The sequence below is a fragment of the Genypterus blacodes genome, unplaced genomic scaffold, assembly GCF_046128005.1.
Source record: "Genypterus blacodes isolate CSIRO-AG114 ecotype Tasmania unplaced genomic scaffold, CSIRO-AGI_Gbla_v1 ptg000030l_1, whole genome shotgun sequence".
In the NCBI taxonomy this organism is placed as follows: domain Eukaryota; kingdom Metazoa; phylum Chordata; class Actinopteri; order Ophidiiformes; family Ophidiidae; genus Genypterus; species Genypterus blacodes.
Window position 1 is genome coordinate 1959722 of NW_027466843.1, and position 21022 is coordinate 1980743.

The following is a 21022-nucleotide window of genomic DNA, read 5'->3' on the forward strand; positions in this document are numbered from 1 at the left end:
GAGGATCCATTTAAAAGGGAACTAAACAGGCTTTCCAACTGTATAAAATGTATTGCCAAGAAGCATTGTTACAACAGAAAAGTAATCTACCAAACACAAATTTCCCGAACTTCTTGTTCGATGTTTAGTTGGAACATTATTTTTTACATAATGGATTACTGAATAAAAATCACAAGATATGTCTTTCCTATTTCTTACCTCTGAATTTAACGGTGAAGAAGAAGAGGAGAAACAATTTGAAACTTTGTAACTTATTATAGAACTTAAATTAGCAGATAACCCCTAGTGCTCCTCTCTTGCTTTATGTGTTTTTTTTATTTTTGTTGAGTTAACCTTTATTTCCCCTTTGCTGTTTTATATGTGATTGCTACATGTTTGTTTGTCTCCGAAAATGAAGTGTTTAATTTTCTAGCATGTCCTCCGTGTTTGAAAAATGTTCTTTCCAAAGCTACTCGAAATTGGAATAGTGATTTATATAAAGTAACGCTCAACCCGCCACGACGTAACGTGGCGCGGGCGCACTATACTGCAGCATCCTATTGGTTTGGAATGTCAATTTACTTCCGGGTTACAATTATTTACTTTTACGCCCATTGGCTGAATACATTTCCGGTATAGATAAAGACCGGTAGTCGGTCACGGCGCGCCATATTTCAACTTTTGGAGCTGCTTTGCAGGCTGCTTTCTAGTTTGCATTGTTTTTAAGTTATTTACAAACACACCATTGAACCAAAATGGAATGTGTGGAATTTACGAGAGTTCTTCCGAATTCACCGAGAAAATGCCGTGGGCAAATCCAGGTTCGTAGCTGTTATCGTCAACGTAACTAGCAGCAGTATACATATATTTGTTTGAGATGAATAGGAAATATTGACCTTGTACATAAAAGAGAATGAGTTTGTTTGTGTGTTCAAACAAAGACTGTTGGTGCGGTTCAGTCGTTAAACATTGTCCTCACCCACTTTCCTCCGCTATTGTTCACAGGTCATCTTTGGACCCATGTTTTCAGGGAAAAGGTAAGTTTGGCATATTAACTAAAATACAAAGTAACACCACAAGTTGCTGATGGTTATTTGTGCCTCTTTCAGTCACTGTAACAGTAACGGTACAAGTAGTTACGAGGTACAATGCTGATGCCACAAGTTCCGCCCAGACTGCAGTTATCCCGCCAAATGTAACCGTCTATATCTATACAAACCAAAGCTTTCAAGTGCATAATTTGTCATTCATCTCCAATTCATACAAAAGTAGTGCCTTATACTGTACTAATCAACATGTCGGGTAGAATCACAAACACGATGTATATTGATGTTATTTGATAGGCCAGATCACACAAATGTATTGTAAACACAATTTGCAATAATTTAACTGCTGGTAGTGACGTAATTATTTTTTCATTATGTTCAGTTTAGGGTTGGGTTTCCTTTGCCTGAAGTCTTCACACACTTTTTCAATGATAATCCCTTATCTGATGCGTTGGAACAACAATTAGTTTTGCTTTAAATATCATTCATCTAATTAAAACAAGGCTATTTAAATCTAATTGAGTCAAATGTCATGGTGTATGTCCACATCTCAGACTCACAGGTCTAATGGAACTAAACTTATTGTTGTGGACAATCTGTGTGTTGATATCAATAACCAAATTAAATTACTCATATATAAATATATAATCACCAATGATCAAACATTTAATAACCAATCCTGCAGTGTGATGTACAAAAATGATGTGTGACTTGGGCCTTCACCTTTTCCACATAGACCTGGAGATTGTTTAGGCTTTCATTATGCCTGTTGTCGCACTCTCGGGCCTTGGGTCGGGAGAGGCGCGTGCTGAGTGTGGGAGTGGACACCCAGAGACGCCTCTGAAGCCCTGGAACCACCCAATCCCTACTTATTTACTTTTGCACGTATAAGAAATCATGTCATGTATTGTATCTTGGTCTTTCTGTGTAACAACCAGAAGTGACCCACTGCAGTGTAAAGGATTTAACTGATTCTTCATTTTACTTCTAAGTCTTCTCAATTGTGTCACTGAAAGTTTCCACCACACTTGTGTCTTTCAGCACTGAGCTCATGCGAAGAGTTCGCCGTTTCCAGGTGGCCCAGTATAACTGCCTGGTGATCAAATATGCCAAAGACACACGTTATTCTTCATCAGGCATGGCCACACATGACAAGTAAGCAAAACACGTTAAAAGTATGATTTTGTTTATTTATTTATTTGTAGTACAGTTTGGGATCTTTTTGGTCACACTTCATTTGTGTGCAGTAGAAATCCAACCAAGGCCATTTTAGTTCAAACACCAAGTTCTCGTCCAATGTGTTTGGTTTTATGGGATTTTGAATTTTCCCTTTATTTATTTATTGTATAATATATTGTATTATAAACCTTTTATTGTTTGAATAACATTGAGGAAATCGGTGAGATGCTGCTCACTTCTCAAATTCTCAAATCTCAGTTTTCAGTCAGGAAAAAATTAAAATGTAACCCTACCTTCAACTTTGACAAGCTATGTCCACAGAAATAGCAACTGACGATTTTTGTTTCCACCTGTTTATTTTATTTTATTCCACTTGGTTTCGGGATGTGTGTCGCTTATGCTTTAGCTTTTATTTTTTTATTTTTCCACTTACTGGTTCTGTTTCATTCAACAATCTCAGACCAACACGTTGCTCGTTTCAGTTGACAATGCAGCTAAATTGATCTCCGTCTGCACTTACAGAAACATCATGGAGGCCGTTCCAGCCAATCGTCTGGGAGATCTGCGGCCTGCTGCCTTACGCGCCTGTGTCATCGGCATTGATGAAGGCCAGTTTGTGAGTACGACTTTGTTTCCTTGGCTCAGGTCAAACTAGTTAATGTTCAGCCTCTATAAGGTCCGGAATGTTTTCCTCTTGCTTTGACTGAGCACTTAACTTGGGTCTTAGTGACCATTTCCTAACACTCCCTTTTCACAATAAAAATCAGGAAGGGTTGGGAAACATTTATTGTAACATTTAGTTTATAACGGTGGTAAATCCATGTAAACTGATTTCCCTGTAGACGGACTAATGCTGTGACTTTGTGTTCCTGTAGTTCCCGGACACAGTGGAGTTTTGTGAGGAGATGGCTAATTTAGGGAAGACGGTCATTGTCGCCGCGTTGGATGGAACCTTCCAGAGAAAAGTGAGTGTCAGCATAATACTCACAAACACTCCTAATTCTATAATAAAGAACAGTGTGTGGGCAGAAAGAGCCTCACTGTGGGCCGAGGCCAAACACAGGGAGGACACATTCTTGAGGAGTGATGGGGAACAAAACTAGCAGACCGTTCAATGTTCCCATTATTCCACACCACAGTGCCCCTGTGTGAGTGTGTGTAATATAATTATACCTGCATTCATTCACTGTTGTGCCGTCCTTTGCATTCTTGCAGCCGTTTGGAAACATCCTGAGCCTCGTTCCTCTGGCTGAGAGCGTCGTGAAGCTCAACTCCGTCTGCATGGAGTGTTACAGAGAGGCCGCATACACAAAAAGGCTGGGAGCCGAGACGGAGGTGAGTCCAGGTGTGTGTGTGTGTGTGTGTGTGTGTGTGTGTGTGTGTGTGTGTGTGTGTGTGTGTGTGTGTGTGTGTGTGTGTGTGTGTGTGTGTGTGTGTGTGTGTGTGTGTGTGTGTGTGTGTGTGTGTGTGTGTGTGTGTGTGTGTGTGTGTGTGTGTGTGCCTGCGTGTGCGTGCGTGTGCGTGCCTGCGCCTGCCTGCCAACTTAATCAGATGTATTACTTATTAAACAAGTCCTTATTAATGCCGTAGGTGGAAGTGATCGGTGGAGCTGACATGTACCGCGCAGTATGCAGGAAGTGTTACGGAGGGCTAACGGACAAGGAGAACAGCGCCCCCCTCAGGGATGTGACACCACAGCAGCATGGGCTCACAGGAAAACAAGTGGAGACTGGAGCTCCCAGGAAGCTCTTCTCCTCCCTTCAAGTCTGAACTTGGAAAACTGCAGCAGAGTTCCAGAGAAAGGGAGGGGTGTGTGTGCGTCCATGCGTGTATATGCGTGTGTCAGTAATGGATGTTTGCATTTGTTTATAATGTAAAGTGTTTTTCAGTGTTACTATTTTAGTCTATTTTCATGTGACTTGTATAGTCTTTTGTATTTAATGTTTTTCCTTGCATCTTATTTTGGTTTGGTCTATTTTTAAGTGAAACCACTTCCTGTTCTCACTTTCACACTGTATTTATAGACTCAATATGGTAGGAAAAGCAGAATTGAGGCTCGATTCATTTATGAATTTAATGCAGGATCTGATTTGACTGATCTGTTGTCTCCCAGTTTTAAAAATATTATTTACTACTGAGGGCCCTGAAAGTAAAGTGATATGTAATCCAACGCCCTCACATGCAAGTAAAGACCAAAATAACCTGCTGAAATCCCGCCAGGCTCTCTGGTGCCAGACCCCCACCCACCCTTCACAAAAGTTCCCATCAGCCATCACACCTTGAAGTATTATAACGCCACACTTTCTGTGAAAGATTTTATTCTGTGCCTATCAGAGATACATTAAGTTTACAGACAATAGCCAGTGTGCTTCTGACATTTACGGCAAATGAAACTATTTCTGTAAATAACAAAAAAACAGTTCCCTCTCCGTTTTTTTTTTTTTTAAATAAAACATCACAAACCATAAAGATAATTTCTGCCATGATTCTAGTCTGAAATCTAAAATGGACCTTGGATAAATACTTTGAGTTTAATAAGGCTTTTGTCAAAACCAGGATTAAATGTATTTGACTCAATGATCAAAGAATTTTTCAAGTGCAATCACTAGAAAACTAGAATATTTAGACTGAAGCTTTTCTGTTCTAAGTGGCGTCATTTGCAGCCCGTGTGGACGTCCTGGTTCACTGGGTAGACCCGCCCAGGTAGTGGGTGCGTCTGCCACATGGAGATAAACACAGTAACCTTTAAGCTGAGCGGTGAAACGTCTCTCATCTCATTATTCCACTGCGGTGATTGCACTTTAACCTGACAGAGATGATCAGACAGCCTTATGTTGAAACTGGACATATTTAGCTATTTTGGTACCGTTTGTGCAGCAGGAGACACAAAGGCTACAGAAACACACAGAGGTTTGGGGGGGAAATCCTCAATAGTCAAAGTCTGAAAATCAATTATCAAAAAATCTCAAGCACATTTAAGCACCTTGTCTGCAAGGAAATAAAATGCTTAAATTCTTAATCTGAGGCACAAACTGATCATAAACCACAACAGTGAGTGACTGAGTGTTTGGCTTGTGCAGGTTATGTTTCCTCCTCTCTTATATTAACACCAACTCTAATTTGGCACAATGACACGGCAACGCAATGCCCAATAAATACAAACACATTCTGATGCAGCCGGGTCATCTGCACATATCTAATGTCAGTTTACACACACGCGCAGCAACCTTGGCAGTTAATACACATGTTCCAAATATTTCCAGTGGCAGTCTGGGTAAACTGAAAAAATGGGACAGACGGCTGCTCAGGTGATAAACTGACACTGGCACATTACTGTAAGGCACTACAACATGGCAAACCAGTGGTCTTACTGAGGAGAGGTGTTAATCTGTCATGGTTACACACACACGCACACAAGGCCCAGCGGCGGTAGTCCTGGAGAACATCTGAGCACATTGCTCCAGTGTATAATAAGTTACCTGTTAGTATTAGGACATGCTGCATGGGTAAACCTGTTCAATAAGTGTCTGTTTATCTTCAGACTCCTCCCTCGGGTCTATCTGGATCTCAACTCCCAGTTTAAAGGGCAACGCTTCATCTTGACGCCTATAAGCCATTTCTACCAACCCAGGTGACTTAGGCTTGCTAAGAAAGCGCAAGTTCAGGCCAAAACAACAGATCTGGATTGAATTGGATTTAAAAGATGAGAGCAAATTTGACAAACTAGATGGTGGTTAACAGTAAACAACAGTAAAGAGTGTGTTTGTGCAGAGCCGCAGCCAAAGCACAAGGTATTCTATATCAAGAAAATCAACCAACAATTCTAACAACTGATTAATCATTTTCAATTAAAAAAGCCAAAATATTGCTGGTTCCAACTTGTTCAATGTGATTTACTTCTATACTCTATCTACTATTTCACATGATTGTAAATTCAGGGTTTGAAGTTTGAGGACTAAAGCGTCGTGTTGAAGATTTCCCGCTGCAGTCTGGAAGCTTGTGGTGGACATTTGTCAGTATTTTCTTTGTGACATTTGCATACACCCAGCAAACAATTCATTGAAAATGAACCAATGAAAAAAAGATTAATCAAAGAAAAGAACCATTAGTGTCATATCTACCCACAAGTATTTTTTGGTAAAATGACGTCATTCACATTTACTTTAAACTTTGTCCTTATGGGTCCTTGATATAAATGTACTGGGGCAAAGAAAAGACAAATGAAACAATAACAAATTAGGCACGTACCCCCGTTATAACTGCAGCTTTGCATAGTGCCAATCTACTGTATAAATGCACATTCTGGGGGGGAAAAAAGCAAAATTCTGGCTCCAACAGAGTAAATTGGAATACATGAAGTGCAGGTCACTTCCACTCTCGCTGGAACTTTCATTGGCAGTCGTTTCAAAAACAGACTAATTCTAATATATACCTCCAGTGATCTCCGCCTCCCCGTCAGGTTAAGCCCTTTTGAGGTAAAAGTTGCATCTTTGCACTCTCTCAGGTCTAAAGTCAGATTGGCCAATCATCAGCACTCATCCACAAAATCCGCCTGATGTGCTCACACCTGACTACATACCTGCTAGACTCGCCTTAACTCAAACTTGTAGCTGCACTGCTCAGGTTCTCAGATCTCAGAACACTTCCAAGAGTGTGTTTAATCAAACGTACCACCACATCAATATGATATGGGTCCGCAACTGTGCAGTGCAACTACAATCCATCAACCAGCCAACCTGGAGCACCACCTCCCATCAGCTACCTGGCTCCGTCTCAGTAGCTGGGCGGCTGGTAGCCGGAGTCTCCTGCCGGGTGGAGGTTTGAGGTGAAGGGAGGCTGCTGCACATCCGGCCCGCTGCTGGGATACACCGAGTACGTGGTGGGGTTGTAGGTGGTGGGGTTGTACGAGGTGGGGGCGTAGGTGGGAGCGTAGGGGCTGTGGTGGTCCATCGGCGGCTCGTTGTAGGTCGGGACGGCCATGTCGCTGACTCCGTGACGGTAACGACCCAGGGCAAAGTAAGTGAGAATCCCCTGCACGTTAAGATGCGACAGACAAATATCAAAGTCTTTCCAGCTGCTGCCTGGACATCACATCAGCATAATACAGCTTTTTATACGTTTTGATTCCACGTCATCATAGTACAGCATGAAAAAACTAATCTCAGCTCTCACCCAGGTGGCGATAGAGAAGAAGGAGAAGGCGACGGTGGCCCGCGCTGCATCCTCAGGGATACTGCTGACATTGTGTGTGCGACCCCACAGAGTGGCCAACAGGCAGAAACACACAAACCACAGGAAGGCCCACACCCCTGGACAATACACAGAGAGACACACACACACACACACACATAGATGTTTGGTCACATTACATCAAAGGAAAACAAAAGAGCAAAAGTCATCTGCTCAACATTTTCATATTTTCCCCGACTTCTTCCTTGTTGCCTCAAAGAGCGACTGCCTGTGAACTTTGTCCTCCTTAAAATGCTGATGTCATCCTACTACTTATCATCACCATCATCATCATCATTACAGTACAAGCAAATTACACCCGCAGAAAAGCTATCATGCCGTTTTGTTAGAGTCCGTTTCATCCTCAGCCAAACAAAACCTTCCAGACCTTTTCAGTCACATTTTCCTTCCTGCTCACCTGAGAATACCAGATCAGCCAGGACAGCGTACTTCCTCTCCTGTGCACTGCTCATGAAAGGCACGTAGACATCCAGCGCCAGGAAGCCAACGCAGGCCAGGAAGGCGATCACCCCGATCCCTACTGCGTAATGGCACGCTGAGTCATTCTGGTTGAACATGCACTTTGCCTCAGGACTGTCGATGGGGTTGATGTAGCCCTCAGTTGTGATGCAGGCAAACACCACCAGGGCAAAGAGCTGGGGTAGAGAGAAAGAGAGAGAGAGAGAGAGACACACACACACACACAGACAAACAATGAATACATTATCATCTACTGACAATGCAACTGTGAAAACTCTTCCTTGGTCATACAAGGAAGCTCTCACACTGTGTCTGCTGCCAAATACTAAAGCAGCTGAGCTATGCTGTCAGGAAATACAAAAATAGTTAGATTATAAGCCAATGTGGATGTTATCTAACACAAAAATAATGTTGCAAATCCCCACATGTATGTCATATGTGAGAAATGCTTCCTTTGAAAATATCACATATGGGGTTTTCTTGTAGTTGCGATCAACAATCAAAACTGTCTGTCGTTTGCAAATGGAAGGAAACATTGATTGATTTCTGTAATCAGCCCATTTGTTTGCAGGATTTGTGTTGGACGTGCAGACGGCTCTATCTCTGCTTCTCTTCATGAACGACGCATTTTGGTTCATGACCTCTGAACCATGAGCGGTAGAAGTATGACCTTTCCATGAATTGTCTTCTGCTTGTTTCCACCAAAAGATTTTGAAACATTTGACAAAGCAACATTAAAAGCCCACAATTCATTCTACAACCAAATCGGGTGCGAGACATTTCCATTTCATCCATTAGAGGAACCTTAAGATGACTTTTAGAATCGTCACCCTCCGACTACAAACATATTAACTTTGCCTCGTCCCAGCGATCATTGTGTGTTAGAGAGCACTGACTGTTCCCTGCTCATGGATGTCTCATGCTCTGTTACCGTCTGCTCTGGTTACCAACCAAACCATGTGACCTATTTCTGAGTGCAGCTGCCGCCATGTGACTCCAGAGATGCCACCAGCTCACTAACAACACTAATAATGAGCCTGGGAGGAGGAAGAGAAAGAGGAAGCATTAATAGACAGGGAGAGGACAGATGAGGTGAGAGGGTGAGAGAGGGCCTAACGTTAGACACCAGCCATGGGGCAAAAAAGAAAACTTTAATGTTTCAATTACTCAAACTATTTTCTGCTTTGAGATAAAACTCCTGATACAGTCCTACAACATTGTTTACTCCAAGAGGCTTCTGGGAAACAGTGCCCTGGGTTTGAAACTCATTCTGACGTATCAAAGAGACATTATTCACACTATTCTATTGTTTCAGCAGCTGGTGTGGTGCATTATGGGACCTGTAGGCAAACAATGCACTCTTGTGCTGGTTCATTTAAGTCAATTTAAAAAAAAGTCACCAGACAACCATGGTGACGACATCATCCAGTGTGTGGATTCAGAGTTGGTAGCTGGTTGATGCCAGCTACCTTCAGTATGTGTGTGCGAGTGTCTGTGTGTGTGTAAATACATGGTCAGAGCCAAAGAGGAGTCCCCTTACCTACCCAGCAGTTTATAAGTGACACAAACAAACACACACAAACAAGGGGTTGTAGCAACTGAGGACACATTCTGTACTCGATCTTCTACCTCACGAGTGTATTTACATGTTGCAACACTAACTAGCTTTAGAAACTGCTACATGTTTACACCAGACACAGCATACTCACACGAGGAAGGATCGTCCTGCTCATTCATCTCCAGTTACTCATAATCTGCCGTTACGTCAAAGACAAACACTGTGCGACGGCTCAACCCAAATGTGTGTAACCTGTTTGGTGAAGTTTCTCTGACTACTTGCCATTTACACAAATCCGTCCCACGACATTTGCCTAGCAACAGGTGACCAGCAATCGCACAACTTCTTCCCGAATACAAGAATTCCCCCTGGTTTCACAGGAGCATTTTCTCTCTTTTGATCACATCTCTTCCAAAATAAAGTTAACAAACCTGGCAACCAACTATCCATTTTAGAAAGCATCCAAAAAGTCACTTATTATGAGGATTGATTGATTCTGTGCCTGATATGGAAGGAAGTTGTAATGTTTGCTGAAAGTAACTGAATTCCTTTGGAGCTTTTGCACATCGACATGCACTCCATTATATATGAATGTATTTAAAGATTTGAGTGAGAGTGATAACATAATCAAATCTTTGTATGTGAGGCTCAGACCTTATCAGTCATCCTAATAAAACAATCATTCTATTGTTACCCGTTTCTGGTGAAAATCAACATGGCTACAGGACGCTATAACAATATCCTGCTTGCATTCTTTCTTCCCTACAGTTAACATTCATGTAACGTTCCCTTTAGGTTATATTTATTAGATCCTATACAGATTCATCTAGGAATATTCAGTTTGATAGATAGATAGATAGATAGATAGATAGATAGATAGATAGATAGATAGATAGATAGATAGATAGTAGAGATAGTTCTTCGTCTTATCAAAAGGGACAAAACTATCTATGATTATAAACTAGAGAGCGTTTCGTCGAGCACTTCGGGCAACAAACCTTCCCGGAACCAAAGTTCGTTGTACCTCGTTTTGGGTGTGTGGTGTGTGTGTGTGTGACAGCGGCGTGTTGATCTGTGCTGTCACCGAGCTCCTGTCACACACACACACACACACACACACACACACACACCAGCTGCATGCAACATGACGCCGCGGGGAGCTGCACACAGAGGCCGTTGTTCTGTGTGATAAAGACGCACCACCGCAGAGAAAACACACGGTCAAGTTTGGTTTCACAAAAAGGCGCTCCACCTGTTCTCTCGCTCTCTCGCTCTCTCTCTCTCACACACACACACTGAAGAAGTGGAGAGAGAGAGCGAGAAAGAGAAAGTCCTCCGCGCACTCACCCAGCTGAGAAACCGCACGATGGTTTGCGGTTGTCGGATAAACTTGTTGAAGTCGAAGCCTCCTCCGGCCAGAGCAGCTCCGTACACGCTGCTGCTTTCCGTCTCGTCCATGTCTGTGTGTCTCCTGAGCCTGTGCGGTCACAAGACGAGCAAAGCGGCAGCAGAGCTCAGCCCCCGTGGGTCCACCAGCCTGGGCAGTGAGTCAAATAAACTCAACCGGACCAGCGCCTCCCTCTGGCTGGACCGAGGACTGCAGGGGCGGAGCTCTGTCCGGACAGGTGCTCAAACTTTGCTATCTACTAGTTACTTAGATAACATGTTTGTTTGTTGTTTACTTTGTATTCTAACATCCGGAATCGAATATTGAACTGAAGTTGAATTTCAGAGGCTGTAACTTTGAACTTTTCAACCACATTCTGGGACAGTAGAGGTTGTTAGAGGTCGTGTGCAGTAACCTGTTTAAATTCAATGTAACTATGTAGCATTGTAACTATGGAGATGTTCAGGTTCAAATCGACTTAATTTTCACTGTAAATCATGATTGGATGCAGGCCAAGGTAGTTCATGGTATCTTAAAAATAACTAATATAATTATTAGAATCATAATAGCTGCTTAATTACTTCAACAAAATAGTTAAAAAACGAACTAAAACTTACTAAACAGTGTCAGTGATCTAGTTTGGATGTAAATCTCTAGAATATCAGGACATTTTGCATGACCTTTTGCTCAAACTGAGATCAAGACATTCTAAAATAAATCTAAAGTAAAGATAAAGGATTCATTTGTTGTATTGTTGCTTTTACTTTACTGTATGCATCTAATATAAAGATTTTAAAAAGAGATACAAAGACAGCACAACATGTAAACACTTTTTGTTTAATTCAATTATAGTAACAGCCTGTTTCGTTTTTATCAAGCAAACTGATCGGCTCCTCAAGGCTCCTCAGCCAGCTCCTCTTCCTCCAGGTTCCTCTTTTGTTCCTTAATTAGGGGCCATTCATCCACAGAGGTTTCAGATACCTACAGAGAGCACCAGCACAGAGAGGTGAGATGGACTGCTTGGTTGTTAACTTACTGAGACTTTGACTGTTTGGTTCATTTCATCTGTCAATTTCATCTATGATCTCACCTGATCGGAGCCTTCAACCCTGGCTGCCTTTATCACGTCGGCATCCTCTGAGTACTCTGTGACATCCTAAGAGAGAGAAATACAATATGCTGCATCTGTAGACAAAGTTTGTATGACGTATGTATGAATATTCAAAAATATAGACAGACCAGCTCATCCTCATAGGTAGGTAGCATTCCTTTCATCTCCGTGTCTGTCTCCTGAATCCATCTGGAAAGGAGATGGCGGTTATAGATTACAGATACACAACTGAATGAAAATGCTTCTTTGTTAGAGATTTGTGGTGTGTCTGGAGTCTCAGTTGCGGTCACATTTTCATGGGTTCTCTTCCAATATCTAAAAGAACTCACAGAGACTTCTCTCCACGGAGCCTTCGCCCTGAAAGGAGAGTAAACAAGGTTGTTTCACAAGATTGACAAACGAGGGAGCAATAAGAGCAGGAAAAGGGGAGAACTCACGGAACACCACTCCAACACAACAACAAACGGAGACGGTGGAAATGAGGATGGCAAAGCATCCGAAGACAGCTGCCACCACTGCTATGGGGAGACGATTCAGCACTGAGGTGAGAAGATATGAAGCAATGATACACATTTGCAGAGACAGGCTGGAGTTCTGATGTTGGAGATTGAAATGGAAGACATTCTAAATAACCCATCAGTACCTTGTTTGTCCATGTAACGTTTCCTACTCCTTATCACAGTGGTGCTATCAAAACTGTCCCACGCCTCACAATGGTAAGTCCCGGCGCTGCTCCTGCCTACAGACAGGATGAGTTTAGACATGACTGGAGGCAGATGATGCACCCAGTAGAAGCTTCCTTTGCCTTCCAGAGAAGTTTTGTTGAGGAACCACCGGAACTGTGGTTGAGTTCCCTTCGCCACCGTACAGTAGACGGTCAGACCAGTCACAGCAAAGTCACTTCCGATGTCGTATTTGTACTTCAGCTCCACAGGCTCACCAACCTGCACTGTTGGGGATGTTACAGAATGAAGCAGTGAACGAGACGAGAATTGTTGGAGAAGTTCAAATCTTAATGTATCTGTATTGGAAATATCACAATCAAAAACAAAAAGATTAAATAAATAAAGAGATTAATCAACTATTACGTCTGGTGATTTTAAACTGCGAGCCTACCATATTCTAAGTCCATCCATTCACTCTTGACAGTGCGGTTTCCATTGTACGCCTGGCACTGCAGCCGTCCCAAGTGTCGCCCCAAAACCATGGGAAGTTTGAATCTGGCCCTTTGTGTTTCAACTGTCTCGTTTGCAACAAATTCTGTCTCGTTGTAGAGTGAAAAGGTAATGTATGGGGTCCCTCTTGTGGACTGACACATGACAATGGCCGAATAGTTCTGGGCGTCCTCTTTCATCACGGTGAAGGAAATGTCAGGGTTTGACACCACGACTGAGTGAATGCAGGTGAGTACAGAGGGGGATGTTACTTTCAATATTATTTAAAAGAGAAACACCATGTTAATTAATACGTAGAGGTGATGGATAACCTTTGACTCTGATTTCCACAGAGCTGTTGGAGGTGAAGACCCTCGTCTTATTGAACTGGTTGGCGGCGACACACATGTAGGAGCCACTGTCTTGAGATGTTGTTCTAAGAGAGAAGTGAGTTCATTAGTTCAAAGTCAAAGTCTTTAGGATCTAAATTATTTTCACCACAGTAGATTCCTTGGGTCTATCTGTATTTAGTTTCCTATGGGCCAAACACCAAACTAGATTTTCTGCTGTTTTGATTTTTCCCCAAAACATTTTTTGTAGCTCCTCCAGCAATTTAAGCTACAAAAAGTACTTAATCTCATGAATGTATGAAACCAAATTGTGTCCAAATAAAGCATGGGGACTTTGCTTTATTTGTGTCAAACTACACTCTCCAGCATTATACCTACAATGTAAGGCGTTCAAATGATACAGCATAAGATATAGAATAAGCAAGAGGCTCAGAGTGTAGTAGAGCACTGACCTGTCGATGACAAGTTTGTTGTGTTGATGATCCCGTACAAGAGACTTAGAGACAGGCTCGCCGTTCAGCAGCCATCTGAAGGAAAGGTGATTCCCAGCGGAAACTTTGCAGTCGAGCTGCAGTTCTGCACCCTCAAAGAAGTCCTCTGGACCTGACTGGACCACAATCTTTGCATTCTTCACTGGTTCTGTGCAAAAATCACAGCAGCAGAAAGATGTCCTATTCTCAGCTGACAGCAAATTTATGGTAACTAATGGTAACAAACTGGAGATTAAAGATCCATTAAGTCATAAACCCAAGCTACTCTTAAAAAATAAGAGCAGTGTCATTTTTTTTCATTTTGATAATTTGAGCCTTTTCTCTGTGGAGCCATTTCTTAGTTGGTTGAACAGATGACATCATGTGACTCAGTCGTATTCATATCAGCTAACCCAGGGATGCTGGTAGTACCCTATTTTGAATATAGTTATTTGTGTTCACTGGCTATAATAGAAGTTTTGTACAGACATGTTTAAACATGTTAAAAACTGGTTTAAAATGTGGAAATTTAACGAAGAAACTGGGGCTTGATTTTCACTGTTGGTGTCACTCTAAATGTATACCTTCTCGTCCATTAAGTTTCAGGGGCAGTCATTAGAGGCAGGAGGGAGGTTCCCAAAAACAAGATGGTAAGTTTATATCTGATACATTTCCAATTGTCAAGTCATATTTCTGCTCACTTATTTTAACATGCACTGCATGAGAGAGATCACAATACTCCAAATTGCTTGTAAATGGGAACTATTAACAGTTCAATGTACATGGCAATATCCTCACTCACCTATAACCTTCAGGTAGTGTTTCATGCTGACAGTGGGCTTTATCAGCGAGTTGTTCATCAGACTGACCCTGCATTCCAGGTAGCCCTCATGGTATTTTTTGATGTTTCTGCCATAGACGGAGCCCTTTATGGCAGGGGCTTCAGCAAACACCTTGGTAAATCCATCTCTAAATAAAGTTCATAATTAGAGAGATTTACAGTAACTCCTCCACAGGAGGTCAACTGTCTGTCAACGTCTACCAGCAATTAATCCATCTTAGTTCAGTCTTTGACTTCATACAACATAATACCCACTGGAAGATCTCCACCGACAAAGATTCATTCTTCGGGTACTTCTGCACCTCACAATAGAATTCTACTGCGTCATTGACCACAGCTACTGTTGGGCCTTGGAGAATTGGAGGTCCAAGAACTACAAATAAAACAAAAAAACAAAAAAATAAATAAATAACACATGACTGACAGAATTGTTGAGTAACAAAATTTGACTTTGCACTGATCAGAGCACACACACACACACACACACACACACACACACACACACACACTCTCACACACTCTCACACACTCTCACACACTCTCACACACACACACACACACACAGACACACACACACACACACACATCAACAACTGACTTACTGCTCTCCTGGCTACAGTAGCACAGCCCTAGGAAGAGTGAGATACAAAAAAAAAATCAATTTAGATCATATACATTTACTGCAATGCTGATTATTTGTGTCAATTATCTTACCCACTATGACCACGAAAAGGCGAGCAGACATCTTTGTACATCCAAATATTGAAAGAATCCAGACTTCATGTACATATAGAGAACTGTGATCCCACATATGCAGGTATGATCAGGCTCCCCTGCTTACTGCAGCCGTTTGGCAGTTTTAGATATACAGTTGTTCTATTGGTGAAAGCAATGAGAGACCACACACGCACATACACACACGTGCAACTAACTGATAATATTTGTCCGCCTCCCTGTTGTAAAACCCTCCCACTCTTTAACACTCAGAAGATGCAAATCCTATTCGTATTTTCAGAATGTCATTTCATATTTTCTTATGTTGATAGGTTTAACACAATGCAAAGTGAAGATGATCAATAATAAATTGCCACAATAACATTTGGAAAATTAAATTTTATTTCAAGAAAACATGACACAATACAGTTGATCTATTCTCTCACTGTAATTTCACTTTAAGACAAAGAAACTTTTTACATTTCCAACTAAATGTTCCTGTTTCTTGCATAGCCTGAGACAAAGAAAACATTACATTACATTACATTACGATCATTTAGCAGACGCTTTTATCCAAAGCGACTTACAATAAGTGTGTTCAACAAAGGTAGATAAAAGAACTTCAGGTCACAAGAAATCGTAAGCGCATTTCCTTCCAAAACCAACAGCTAAGAGCATAACTAGAGCTAGAGTAGAAGTGCAATAAATTAGTTTTGTTGGCATTACAAGGCCAACAAAACTGAACTGCATAATTTTAAAAAGAAAGTGGAACCAACCGGCGGGGGTGGGGTGGGGGGTGGCAGATCAGACAGATTATATGCTGCAGGATCATCTGGTGTCACACTGTGCTCTCTATGGCCTGAAACAGAAAGAAAGAAAGAGGACGAGCAGTCATGTTTCTGGTGAAGCACTGGACCAGTTTGTTTCTCTCACAGTCAACCGCAAGGAAAACAATTTCCATTTGTTCCCAGTGTTATTTGAGAATCTTAGGGTGCCTTGCTCCCAGAGAAGAGGGAGAGAATAAACCAATTCATTGTATTTATTTATTTATTGCTGTTGATTGACTCAACTTGGGAGTCAGGGACTGTCTGTTGTTGGGGATCTGTGAAGCTCTTTGAGACATTTCATGTGATATTAGGCTTTACAACATTTGTTTTCATTAATTGATTGGAGTACCTTCGTATACAATAAGTAATAAAAGGCAAAAGCTAGTGCTGTGGTTTGTTTTGAGCCAACCTGAACCCCTGTCACTGGTGTGGCTAAATATAGCTGGTAGACCATATAGTTGTGAGGAATTGTGTGCTGGCAAGATGTTCAGTTTCAAAGGCCTGTGTACCTGATTCAGGACAGCAGTGGCTATGCTGGATCTGTTCACCTGCTTACCCACTGACTGGGAAGTCGGTGAGGACAGAGCAGGAACCCCTGAGCTGGTACTGGAACATTGGAACACATTATGTCAGACTGGATGATCTAAATTATAGAAATTTTTAACAGTTCAGAGGTGCAGTAAAAATAAATCTTACTTTACTGTTCCTATGTAGGTATGACCTGAGAAAGAAGGGAGGATGGATGGATGAGAGAAAGAGGCGAAGATAGACAGATTGGTAACACATTTTCCACTCATTGAATTTTTGCCGATCAAACAGCATATACATGAACAATTATACCTTGTTTGTGGTCAAACATCCGGTACACACAGGCCACGGCCAAGGACAGAGCCACAAGCAGAAAGCAGCAGAATGCTATGACGACAACCTCTATGGATGTCATGACCTCTGGAAGAGAAGGGACAGGCCAGTGATGTATCATGTACTGTACGAGTCAAATATAAGTCCATAAAATACACAGTTTTCTGCTTTTTACTTGGTGGTGTTTCAGTGGAAGGTGTTGGGAGGTACTCAAGACATGGAGTTAGGGATCCTGTCTGATCAAGAGTAAAAAGCATGATTGTGGTAAAGAGTGCAAACACGACAAGACAATGATGAAATGTCTAGAAGGTTATACACCATGTGTTATGTTCAGTATGAACATCACATGACACCATGTGGCACCTGCAGTCTTGACTGTCTCACCTTTGACTTGGACAAGCACAGCAGCGCTCTCCACCCAGCGCGTGGAGTCATCGTAGCTGTCCCTCGCCCTGCAGCGGTAATACCCAGATTCCACTGGGCCAATCTGGCTGAGGATGAGGACACGTCTGTGGTCAGTGAAGACATAGTGATGGAGGTTGGGCTTAATATGGATGTCCACGTCAGTGTCAGAGGGAAGAACGGTGTCATTGAAGACCCAAGTGAAGAAAGGGAAAGTCCCCATGCTGATTTGACAATGCAGTCTCGCAGTGGCCATTTTGGAATCGGCTCTGTACAGATATTCCACATCCACTTTTGCGTGGCCTCCAACTGGCACTGGATGAACAGGATAGAGAGAGAGGGACTGAAGTGAAACTCCTAAACTCACTTTGCAGTGTCAAACACTCTGAAAGGTAGCTCTCAGCAGCTTTAGTCAACTTGAATTCATTCAGGTTCCAAGGCAGATAATAGAACTTAAACATCTACAGAAACTTTCTAAACCCCTGTAGCATAAGCAGCTTCTTCAATTATCATTTTATTTGCTCAGTCTTAAAGACTCATAGTTGTGCCAAATATAAAGCCATCGCCTTCTTGAAACTCCAAAGCTTACATAACGGAGTGTATTTAGCCCTCTATCAGCAAAACTACAATTGTTTGGAACACATTGTTTATACAGATGTATTGTGAATTAATGAATAATTACGCAGCAAGAATGGTTTGAGGAGTGTCTATGGATGTTTTATTACTTCCCCACTGTTAGAATCCATTATAACTGAATGAAGTCAAGTAGACCAAAGATGCTGTTTATTGACAAAAAGGTAGCGACAATTTTTTTCCTCAACGTGTGGATCAGATTCATTTCAGTCATACTATTATTATCATACAATCCCAATCAACCCAACATAAACAATTAAGAGGAAATAACATCATGTGCCATATGGTATGGTAGATAAATGCAAAGAATAAATTGCTACATAAATATGTTTTGTATAGTCACTATAATGAGGGAAAATAAGGATGAATGAAAGGGAAGTATATTCACTTCACACATCTATACAACTCTTACCTACTTCCAGTGTCAGAGGTTCACTCATCAAGTCCTGCACCTCATTTTTCACCAGACATCGCACCACACCCATGTCCAGCCCAGGCACCACAGCAACTGGAAACCAGGCAACGAGGGATTTGGTTGCTGTAGTTGAGCTCACTACTTTGTCGTCCAGTGACAGAGAGAAGTTGACAGGAAGACTGCCTTTTGAGCACCGGCATGTCACATTGCCACTGTAATCTGAACCCTTTTTGGAGATGGTGAAAGAGATTCTTGGTGTGGAAACATTGACTGGTGGGGAAGAGAATGAACAATAAGGAAGGGAGAAGATGGAGAGAGTGGTGGAAAATATGTAGCCAATCAATATCTACCTAGTGTGTTGGATGAAACAATTATTCATATAAGATTATTTTGAGTAATTAGAGACTGAAAGCTCCTTGAGTTAACAATCTGTTCCAATGTTGTCTATCATAGTATTTTTGTTGACCTTTACCTTTGACTGTCACCTGGATCTCCCCACTGCTGGAGAACCTGCTGGTGTCCTTCAATCTGGACCCAGCCAAGCAGGAATAGTTCCCAGCATGCTTCAGTGTCACCTTCTTCAAAACAAGCTTGTTCCCTGTTTGGTGGAACAAGGGCAGGGTTGAAGATGTCACAACCCTCCTCTGGAAAAACCACGTGTAGGAAAGGTGGGAACCCTGGGAGACGTCACAGCTCAGGATGAGGTGCGATCCCTCATAAGCAACAGGAGGGAATCGTTCAGTGGTCACAGAGGTTCCTGACACAGGAGCTAGAAATGAGGGAAGGATCCACAGTTGGAACAGAGAGAGAGTTTTCAGTTTGATTAGCAAACTAAGGCTTGGTATCCTATAGTAACTTCAGCACCTTCTAACATATGGATTACTGGTTTTGCGCAACTCTGCCCCATAACGTTCAGTAGCTGAGAGAATGTTATGGAGATATACTGTACATGCAGTATGTTGTAGGGAAAAGGCTAGCTAGAGGAAAATGGGTTTTATGAGGTGTTACCTTCATTATCACATGATACAGTTCTATTTGTCCAAAAGATACATTTAACTATTATTGTGGCGAACTTCTATCTTTTCACTGTTGGAGAAATTTCTTCTAAAGTGGAGTGGAATCATTTCCATTTAAAACATTGACATTTCTAAAAAATATCAAAACTCTAACAAGACTGACAGACGCTTATCTCTCCATGTCAAGTACTCACTCGCTACAAGCAGCTGGGTGCTGTTGCTGACTTTTGCTTTTCCCCCTTTTTTTGCTTTGCAATAGTAGGACCCCTCTGATGTCAGAGTGGTCTTGAAGGAAAAAACTGCAGGTTGGTTTCCTTGGAAGTCAGTGTATGTAGCAACCAATTGATCACTATCCCTCATCAGCTGATAGTAGATTGGTGGAGAGGACCAAGGTGAAATACACTTGAAAACCACTTTAGAACCAAGGAATGCCATGTCAGGACCAGTCAACAATGGGCGAGGAGAGACTGATCCATCTGGAGAAAGAGGGGCAGCAAAGGAAGTTCTAGTTCAAGTTGGGAAAATCTACCTAATAACCAATTAGCCCTTTTCTTATTGGCATATAAATTATGACATAAATGTGTGATGTTCTGAACTCATAAAGTAGGAGCAACATATAGCTTGTATAACACAGCTACATATAGCCTGTGTAACAGAAAAACATATAGCATAAAGCCAAACAAACCAAGCAATATATAACACCGCAAATATCTGTATAGATCTGTAACAGAAAACATTCATAGCAACATTTTCCTGCTAGTAAACAAGTTTCACGCTGTAAGTATCATTTCAACAGACTTACTTATCTTGATGACAAAACTCGCCAAAGCTGAAGAAAAACAGAACAACACAGTACAAGTAGATTATAAGTCAATCAATGAAATGATTTACTCATGTTACATTATTTAAACTCACCCAAAATTGGCAACAAATTGAATAGCTGTAGATTCCTCATAACAGATCTGATCTGTTAACCTTTGACATGGCTTCTTAAGTGAGGTTGTGTGTGTGTGTGCGCATGTGTGTGTGTGTGTGTGTGTGTGTGTGTGTGTGTGTGTGTGTGTAGGTGTGTTACAAATGTGTTGCACAAAGATAAGACATTAGCTGCATGTTTGGGCCTAATTCTTGCCACCCATGCACACTGAACATTAGTACAGCTGCAGGTCAGATAGTGTTGAGAGGTTTTAACAGTTTCAAGAATTGTAGCTTGAGTTTACCCACTTGATACATGATAGGCGACTTGCTACTTTTCCAAAGAAGACTGATTATACATAATTGATTTGTTCTTTTGAGGGGGCATCGTTTGACATGATAAATAAATGGAAACAATTTATTTAGATAACTTTTATTGGTTTTTATACTTTCCAAAA

The 21022-nt window shown here is 41.7% G+C and overlaps 3 protein-coding genes across 3 annotated transcripts; 1 reads left to right on the forward strand and 2 right to left on the reverse strand.

Moving 5' to 3' along the window:
• Positions 1–624: 624 nt before the first annotated feature.
• Positions 625–4657, forward strand: tk1 (thymidine kinase 1, soluble). The gene is made up of 7 exons (XM_076145499.1): positions 625–800; positions 985–1016; positions 2067–2180; positions 2727–2820; positions 3080–3169; positions 3420–3539; positions 3795–4657. Exons 1-7 carry the CDS (start codon positions 735–737, stop codon positions 3972–3974), a joined length of 696 nt encoding a protein of 231 aa, XP_076001614.1. The 5' UTR covers positions 625–734; the 3' UTR covers positions 3975–4657.
• syngr2b (synaptogyrin 2b) lies at positions 4490–11047 on the reverse strand. Its single transcript, XM_076145497.1, has 4 exons — positions 10819–11047; positions 7852–8089; positions 7377–7513; positions 4490–7235 (listed from the first exon to the last, which is right to left on the reverse strand). The coding sequence occupies exons 1-4, from the start codon at positions 10927–10929 to the stop codon at positions 6978–6980; spliced, it is 744 nt and encodes a 247-aa protein (XP_076001612.1). The 5' UTR covers positions 10930–11047; the 3' UTR covers positions 4490–6977.
• A 652-nt stretch (positions 11048–11699) lies between these two features.
• LOC142994829 (uncharacterized) lies at positions 11700–20701 on the reverse strand. Its single transcript, XM_076145703.1, is given in 23 exon segments — positions 11700–11839; positions 11949–12014; positions 12098–12292; positions 12294–12508; positions 12613–12918; positions 13086–13358; positions 13456–13559; positions 13926–14112; positions 14746–14912; positions 15040–15157; positions 15387–15413; positions 15499–15604; positions 16343–16357; positions 16835–16931; positions 17022–17046; positions 17166–17273; positions 17362–17418; positions 17571–17903; positions 18634–18906; positions 19109–19405; positions 19847–20128; positions 20455–20481; positions 20568–20701. Coding segments are annotated over 23 exon segments (3405 nt in total). The 5' UTR covers positions 20608–20701; the 3' UTR covers positions 11700–11752.
• Positions 20702–21022: the final 321 nt, after the last annotated feature.